The 9623-nt window shown below is 37.8% G+C and overlaps 1 protein-coding gene across 1 annotated transcript; it reads right to left on the bottom strand.

The window, feature by feature from the left end:
- Nucleotides 1-4078: 4078 nt before the first annotated feature.
- Nucleotides 4079-4852, bottom strand: LOC138356458 (general transcription factor IIF subunit 2-like). The gene has a single exon (XM_069312615.1). The coding sequence runs from the start codon at nucleotides 4850-4852 to the stop codon at nucleotides 4079-4081; it is 774 nt and encodes a 257-aa protein (XP_069168716.1).
- Nucleotides 4853-9623: the final 4771 nt, after the last annotated feature.

The raw sequence follows: 9623 nt of genomic DNA, 5'->3' as shown, positions 1-9623 counted from the left end.
CCCCCAATACCATGAGACTCTATTTTTTTAATCAGTCTTTCATGTGGCACTGTATCAAAAGCTTTGCTAAAGTCAAGGTATACAACATCGCAATCCTTACCACTATCAACTGCCTCAACAATGCTAGAATAAAAAGATAACAAATTTGTTAAACATGAACGGCCATTTATAAAACCATGTTGCGACTCAATTATTAATTTATGTTTTTCAAGATGAAGACGAATTTTATTTGCTATTATAGATTCGAGTAACTTTCCCACAATAGACGTTAGGCTAATTGGTCGATAGTTAGACGCAAGTGATCTATCTCCTTTCTTAAAAACTGGTATCACATTAGCAACTTTCCAAAACTCTGGCACTCTACCTGACTCTATTGATTTATTAAATATGGTTGACAGTGGGTCACAAAGCTCCTCTTTGCATTCTTTAAGCACCCTAGCAAACACTTCATCCGGCCCTGGGGATTTGTTTGGTTTGAGTTTTACTATTTGTTTAAGAACATCCTCCCTGGTAACTGCTAAACTCGTCAACCTGTCCTCGTCCCCACCCACATAGACTTGTTCGGCTGAAGGCATATTGTTAAGTTCCTCTTTAGTAAATACAGATACAAAATATTTATTAAAAATACTACTCATCTCTTCATCACTATCTGTTATTTGACCAGTCTCAGTTTTTAATGGACCTATCCTTTCCCTAGTCTTAGTACGATATAACTGAAAAAACCCTTTAGGATTTGTCTTTGCTTGCCCTGCTATGCGAACTTCATAGTTCCTTTTTGCTTTCCTTATCTCTTTTTTAACATTTCTAACCAGTTGTACGAATTCCTGTTCTAAAGTGACCTCCCCATTTTTAATCCTTTTGTACCAAGCTCTCTTTTTACCTATAAGGTTCTTCAAATTCTTTGTTATCCACTTTGGGTCATTAGTATACGATCTATTCAATTTGTATGGTATACTACGTTCCTGTGCTTTGTTTAGAATATTCTTAAATAAGTTATATATTGAATCCACATCGAAATCCCCATTTAAGTCACCTATCGCTGGGTTCATGTCTCGCTCCAAGACCGGCCCACACCCCATACCCAAGCCTTTCCAATCAATTTGACCCAAAAAATTTCTTAGGCTATTAAAATCAGCTTTTCGAAAATCTGGCACTTTAACAGAATTTTCTCCTACTGGTCTATTCCATTCTATGCTAAATCTGATTTCTTTGTGATCACTGCTCCCTAGCTCACTCCCTATTTCGATGTCATTAATTTGCGTTTCCCTGTTAGTTAACACTAAATCTAAAATATTATTTTCCCGTGTTGGTTCCTTAATGTGTTGCGTAAGAAAGCAATCGTCAATTAATTCTAGAAAATCTTCTGCTTCACTATTCCCTGTTTTGTTCAACCAGTTTATTCCGCTAAAATTAAAGTCACCCATGACATAAATACTGTTAGATCTAGATGCTCTAGATATTTCATCCCATAGATGCTTTGCTTCCATTCTGTCTAAATTTGGTGGCCTATATATTACTCCTATTATAATATTATTAGCTTTTTCGTTTAATTCAATCCAAATAGTTTCTGTGTGTGGCTCTGTTTTGATTCCCTCTTTGAGACTACATTTCAAATTGTCCCTAACATATATGGCTACTCCACCTCCTCGTCTAATATATCTATCTGTGTGAAATTGTTTAAATCCATATATTTGATATTCAGCTAATAGTTCTCTATTTTCTACATTCATCCACGTTTCGGTAAGTGCAATAATATCTATTTTTTCTGTGCAGACAAGAGCATTTAATTCGTTAATTTTATTTCTTAGACTTCTACTGTTAGTGTAATATATCCTAAGTGAAATGTTATTTTGCGGACCTTCTCTTTCCCTGATCGTTTTGCCAATTCCTTTCTCCCACAAACACATACTTTTATTACCTCCTTCCTCCAAATCAATTCCCATCCCATATTGCGAAAGGGATCTGGGAGTTATGATTAGTAAGAATTTAAAACAAAAAGATCAATGCCTGAATGTTCGTAATAAGGCAAATAGGACAGTAGGATTTATTAATCGAAGCGTAATTAACAAGACACCTGGTGTGGTTCCTCAGCTATATCTTGCTCTGGTTAGGCCCCATTTAGATTATACAGTTGAGTTTTGGTCGCCATACTATAGAATGGATATAAATTCACTTGAACGTGTCCAGCATAGAATGACTAAGTTAATTCCCCAAATTAGAAATCTTTCATATGAAGAAAGATTAACAAAGCTTAACTTGCATCACTGGAAAGGCGAAGAGTTAGGTGTGACATGATAGAGGTTTACAAGTGGGTGAATGGACAAAACAAAGGGGATATTAATAGGGTATTAAAAGTATCAACACAAGACAGAACACGAAACAATGGTTATAAATTGGATAAGTTTAGATTTAGGAAAGACTTGGGTAAATACTGGTTCAGTAACAGGGTTGTTGATTTGTGAAACCAATTGCCGCGTAACATTGTGGAGGTGGGATCCCTCGATTGTTTCAAGCGTGGGTTGGACATGTATATGAGTGGGATTGGGTGGTTATAAATAGGAGCTGCCTCGTATGGGCCAACAGGCCTTCTGCAGTTGCCTTGTTGCCTATCATTAGTGGCTTAGCACAAATCAATAGATTAGGCTATATTGAGCAACATTTAGTTGGGCTCCTGCCTAACTACAGTTAAGGTTTGGCAATAAATTTATATACCATAATAATGAGGAGTAATGGAATAGTGCTATGTATTTTGTTTGGTTTTATATAAAAGACTCTTATTTTGAGTGATGTTTATATAATTAGTATGGGGTAATCTCTTCAACTCTGGTATTTGATGAGTATTTATTAATATGTTATTGACCCTAACACGAAAATAATCCACACAATTAATGGATAAATTTATGTGAGTGCTTAGTCTTATGGTTGGATATTAATGTGCGCGTCAACTCCGCGGATTTAAAACCACTATTTTCCATGGATTTAAACACAAAATGACGCACTTAATTAATTTAGAGGTGCATAGCTACACTATGCATTATATTTATTGATAATTTTTATTTATTTCCTTACCTGTATTGAGGTTTGAAACCATTTTTGCTTTTTATTCCCCTTCCTTCGCCGTTTGAAACTCATAATCACAACTGTTAAATAATTTGTTAAAAAAAAGCAGTCATCGCACGTGGTAACTGACGCAATTGCGCGGTTATGGATTTCTAGAAAACTTCTGACATTCACCTACTTGAAATTAATGGTTAGTAAAATTAGTTTCTGGTCACAACCAATTTATGTTGTGGTGATAGGGGTTAATAATTTGGGTGTCAGGATTCCCAACATATAACACGGCAATCGAAACTAAACTGCATGATGTAAATGGGGCCTAACCAGAGCAGGATATAACTGAAGAATAACACAAGGTGTTTTATTACTAATGCTTTGATAAATAAATCCCAGTGTCCTATTTGCCTTATTTCGTCAACAGATCACTGTAAGCAGCGATTTTCCATTTTTCTTATATTCTTAGTCAAAACATTGATCTAAAATAGGTTAAGCAAGAAGAAGTTCTGTATAAGTATTTATTTTTATGATATCTATACAATGAACACGTGATATTGATACATTGAATCTGTGATATATTCAAGGTGTCATAAAAGTAAGTTAAAGGCGATGCTGCTTCTATGGTGGTGACAGTGTCGACGTTCATCACCATCAGGGGCTTAGTCACCTCCACTACCTTCACCTCAATCATTACCAGCTGCAGGGCTGGTGCCGTCACCGTCTGGACTGTGACGGAGGTCACGGGAACATCACTGACTTGGAACACGGTGTTGAGGAGGATCTGGTTGATGGGAAACACCACGATCTCTGTGACATTCTGCCACTCGTCCTGATACTGCACAGTCTGGAAGACGGGACAGAGCAGCGGCCGTGGCTTGCAGTAAAGGGTAGCGGATTATGATCTACCTTGCACAAGCACCGCAAGGTAGATCATAACCTCAGACTTGGAGTATGAGGCTAATATTTGCCTGGATCTTTCACGTTTTCTTTACCTTTGTACTGTGAAACAAAGTTTAGTATGAACCTAATCATACATTGAATTTTCCACAGCCTTTTCGGCAAGCTTGTAATGACGGTACTCGGGCTTGAGTTCCCACATATTCTTGTGAGGATTCTTAACATTATAGTTACATAGGTCTTTCAGGATCTCCTTTAGATATGTGATTGGTTGTCGGGTAATCTTGTGGAGATCCTTAATATTGTAATACTGATGCTTTTCAAATGCAGCAAACAACAACTCCATGACCTTATCTTTATCATCACGAATCGTCTTGCCTTCTGCCTTCTTCTTCTGCTCTAAATAAACATTATGTTTATGGTGTGAAATAGGCTTATAGCCGTTGAGGGGTCTGTCAATAAGCTTTACCGTATGAAGAGACTGGGCAGCTTTCTTCACAGCTTCCCTTTTCTGATTGATATAGTAGTCGTCCACTACAGGCTGACATTCTAGTTTGTGGATGACTTGTCCCTCAAAGGACAATTGCTGTGTCTCGGAAACTGCAGCATCCGAGCTGCTGCTGCCAAGATCTGGTTCAGAAAGAACTCCGAGTGTCATTTCTTTTAAACTATGAGAAATTACCTTGTGCTCCCGAGGAATTTTCCCGTCCTTCAAGGTGTGTTCACTAGATTTAAAGGTTATTGTCGGAGGTTTACCAGGCACCTTGGTAATCTTAAGCTTTCCAACGTCATGGCCAGCACAGTCTGCCCATTTGTCCCCCAAATATTTAGGTACCTTGACCAGCCACAGCCCACGGCTGCAATTCGTAATATCCAAGTCCATCTTAGACTGTTGGCTCATGATGGAAAACACGAGAATATATAGTTACTTGACCTCTTTATAAAACGTCTTTCCGACACGTGCTAGTGTTTCAGAAAATATCTCCAATAGGGCTGGTGAAGTTTGTCGATGTGGTGGTTGTTGTTGAATACACCTGGTGATTGGTGGTTGGGAGTGATGTTGGTAAGGGAACACAGGTGATGGAGAGAGTGACTGCAGTGGTGGTACTGCTTGTGACCAACCTTGTAGTCTGTGAGCTAAATGAGTAATGAGCTATCCCGTTGTGGCCACCGGGGGGTTATGTAGCAGCTATCTCAGGTGACTGATGTTGCTGGATGATGGAACTTGTTTATTTGGTCATTTCTCGATGCCGATAAATATTCAAATTGCTAAGAACATTAGAATAAAGTTAAACTGACAATACGAGGCATGTATGTTTATACATGTGCATGAGTCTTGTTTATGAATATGAATCAAAATATTTTTAACAAGTTAAAATATACGTTTTCTGATATAAATTCACTAGAACACGCCCAGCGTAGGATAACAAAGTTAATCCTGCAAATTAGAAACTTGTCATATGAAGAAAGATTAACTAAGTAGTACAAATTTGCATTCTCTAGAACGGCCAAGAATTCGGAGTGACTTAGTAGAGGTGTGCAAGTGGATGGATGGACACATCAAACGGGATATTAATAGGGTATTAGGAACATAAGAATGAAGGTAACTGCAGAAGGCCTATTGGCCCATACGAGAATAACAAAGTTAATCCTGCATATTAGAAACTTGTCATATGAAGAAAGATTGACTAAGTAGTACTAATTTGCATTCTCTAGAAAGGCCAAGAATTCGGAGTGACTTAGTAGAGGTGTGCAAGTGGATGGATGGACACATCAAACGGGATATTAATAGGGAATTAGGAACAAGAATGAAGGTAACTGCAGAAAGCCTATTGGCCCATACGAGGCAGCACCTATTTATATCTTCCCAATCCCATTAATATATAAGTCCAACGCATACATGAAACAATCAAGGGATTCTACTTCTATCAAGATATGCGATAATTGGTTCCACAAATCAACAACCATGTTACCGAACCACTATTTTCCCAGGTATTTCCTAAATCTAAACGTAGGAAAATAAGAATAAACGTAACTGCAGATGTCCTACTGGCCTCACACAAGAAAGCTGCTATCTATAACCACCTAATCTCATTCATATATGTCTAAGAACATAAGAATAAAGGTAAGTGTTGAGATTGCGAAGTCGGATTGCGAAAGGGATCTGGGAGTTATGATTAGTAAGAATTTAAAACAAAAAGATCAATGCCTGAATGTTCGTAATAAGGCAAATAGGACAGTAGGATTTATTAATCGAAGCGTAATTAACAAGACACCTGGTGTGGTTCCTCAGCTATATCTTGCTCTGGTTAGGCCCCATTTAGATTATACAGTTGAGTTTTGGTCGCCATACTATAGAATGGATATAAATTCACTTGAACGTGTCCAGCATAGAATGACTAAGTTAATTCCCCAAATTAGAAATCTTTCATATGAAGAAAGATTAACAAAGCTTAACTTGCATCACTGGAAAGGCGAAGAGTTAGGTGTGACATGATAGAGGTTTACAAGTGGGTGAATGGACAAAACAAAGGGGATATTAATAGGGTATTAAAAGTATCAACACAAGACAGAACACGAAACAATGGTTATAAATTGGATAAGTTTAGATTTAGGAAAGACTTGGGTAAATACTGGTTCAGTAACAGGGTTGTTGATTTGTGAAACCAATTGCCGCGTAACATTGTGGAGGTGGGGTCCCTCGATTGTTTCAAGCGTGGGTTGGACATGTATATGAGTGGGATTGGGTGGTTATAAATAGGAGCTGCCTCGTATGGGCCAACAGGCCTTCTGCAGTTGCCTTGTTGCCTATCATTAGTGGCTTAGCACAAATCAATAGATTAGGCTATATTGAGCAACATTTAGTTGGGCTCCTGCCTAACTACAGTTAAGGTTTGGCAATAAATTTATATACCATAATAATGAGGAGTAATGGAATAGTGCTATGTATTTTGTTTGGTTTTATATAAAAGACTCTTATTTTGAGTGATGTTTATATAATTAGTATGGGGTAATCTCTTCAACTCTGGTATTTGATGAGTATTTATTAATATGTTATTGACCCTAACACGAAAATAATCCACACAATTAATGGATAAATTTATGTGAGTGCTTAGTCTTATGGTTGGATATTAATGTGCGCGTCAACTCCGCGGATTTAAAACCACTATTTTCCATGGATTTAAACACAAAATGACGCACTTAATTAATTTAGAGGTGCATAGCTACACTATGCATTATATTTATTGATAATTTTTATTTATTTCCTTACCTGTATTGAGGTTTGAAACCATTTTTGCTTTTTATTCCCCTTCCTTCGCCGTTTGAAACTCATAATCACAACTGTTAAATAATTTGTTAAAAAAAAGCAGTCATCGCACGTGGTAACTGACGCAATTGCGCGGTTATGGATTTCTAGAAAACTTCTGACATTCACCTACTTGAAATTAATGGTTAGTAAAATTAGTTTCTGGTCACAACCAATTTATGTTGTGGTGATAGGGGTTAATAATTTGGGTGTCAGGATTCCCAACATATAACACGGCAATCGAAACTAAACTGCATGATGTAAATGGGGCCTAACCAGAGCAGGATATAACTGAAGAATAACACAAGGTGTTTTATTAAGAAAGGAGATAGATCACTTGCGTCTAACTATCGACCAATTAGCCTAACGTCTATTGTGGGAAAGTTACTCGAATCTATAATAGCAAATAAAATTCGTCTTCATCTTGAAAAACATAAATTAATAATTGAGTCGCAACATGGTTTTATAAATGGCCGTTCATGTTTAACAAATTTGTTATCTTTTTATTCTAGCATTGTTGAGGCAGTTGATAGTGGTAAGGATTGCGATGTTGTATACCTTGACTTTAGCAAAGCTTTTGATACAGTGCCACATGAAAGACTGATTAAAAAAATAGAGTCTCATGGTATTGGGGGTGCTATATTAAGCTGGATTAGGGCATGGCTATACCAAAGGAAACAGAGAGTTAGTATAAATGGAATCAAGTCAGAGTGGGAAAATGTTGTAAGTGGAGTGCCTCAAGGCTCTGTCCTGGGACCTCTGTTGTTTATAATATATATAAATGATTTAGATTCAGGTTTGAGTAGCAACATTTGCAAATTTGCCGATGATACGAAAATCGGTAGGGAAATTAATTCGGAGGAGGACTCACTATCACTTCAAGTTGATCTAGATAGGGTTTTGAAATGGTCAAAGGATTGGCAGATGCAGTTTAATGCTGATAAATGTAAAGTTCTGAGGTTAGGTAATGATGATAGAGTTACAAGATACGAGCTAGATGGTGTTGTGATTGCGAAGTCGGATTGCGAAAGGGATCTGGGAGTTATGATTAGTAAGAATTTAAAACATAAGGATCAATGCATAAATGTTCGTAATAAGGCAAATCGGACACTTGGATTTATTAATCGCAGCGTTAGTAACAAGTCACCTGGTGTGGTTCTCAAGCTATATCTTGCTCTAGTTAGGCCCCATTTAGATTATGCAGTTCAGTTTTGGTCGCCATATTATAGAATGGATATAAATTCACTTGAACGTGTCCAGCGTAGGATGACTAAGTTAATTCCCCAAATTAGAAATCTTTCATTTGAAGAAAGATTAACAAAGCTTAAGTTGCATTCACTGGAAAGGCGAAGAGTTAGGGGTGACATGATAGAGGTTTACAAGTGGATGAATGGACATAACCGGGGGGATATTAATAGGGTATTAAAAGTATCAACACAGGACAGAACACGAAACAATGGATATAAATTGGATAAGTTTAGATTTAGGAAAGACTTGGGTAAATACTGGTTCAGTAACAGGGTTGTTGATTTGTGGAACCAATTGCCGCGTAACATTGTGGAGGTGGGGTCCCTCGATTGTTTCAAGCACGGGTTGGACAAGTATATGAGTGGGATTGGGTGGTTATAGAATAGGAGCTGCCTCGTATGGGCCAATAGGCCTTCTGCAGTTACCTTTGTTCTTATGTTCTTATGTTCTTATGTTCTTATTACTAATGCTTTGATAAATAAATCCCAGTGTCCTATTTGCCTTATTTCGTCAACAGATCACTGTAAGCAGCGATTTTCCATTTTTCTTATATTCTTAGTCAAAACATTGATCTAAAATAGGTTAAGCAAGAAGAAGTTCTGTATAAGTATTTATTTTTATGATATCTATACAATGAACACGTGATATTGATACATTGAATCTGTGATATATTCAAGGTGTCATAAAAGTAAGTTAAAGGCGATGCTGCTTCTATGGTGGTGACAGTGTCGACGTTCATCACCATCAGGGGCTTAGTCACCTCCACTACCTTCACCTCAATCATTACCAGCTGCAGGGCTGGTGCCGTCACCGTCTGGACTGTGACGGAGGTCACGGGAACATCACTGACTTGGAACACGGTGTTGAGGAGGATCTGGTTGATGGGAAACACCACGATCTCTGTGACATTCTGCCACTCGTCCTGATACTGCACAGTCTGGAAGACGGGACAGAGCAGCGGCCGTGGCTTGCAGTAAAGGGTAGCGGATTATGATCTACCTTGCACAAGCACCGCAAGGTAGATCATAACCTCAGACTTGGAGTATGAGGCTAATATTTGCCTGGATCTTTCACGTTTTCTTTACCTTTGTACTGTGAAACAAAGTTTAGTATGAAC

Source organism: Procambarus clarkii, chromosome 72 (assembly GCF_040958095.1).
Source record: "Procambarus clarkii isolate CNS0578487 chromosome 72, FALCON_Pclarkii_2.0, whole genome shotgun sequence".
NCBI lineage: Eukaryota > Metazoa > Arthropoda > Malacostraca > Decapoda > Cambaridae > Procambarus > Procambarus clarkii.
The sequence above is the reverse complement of the archived record's forward strand: the minus strand, read 5'-3'. Positions and strand labels throughout refer to the sequence as shown.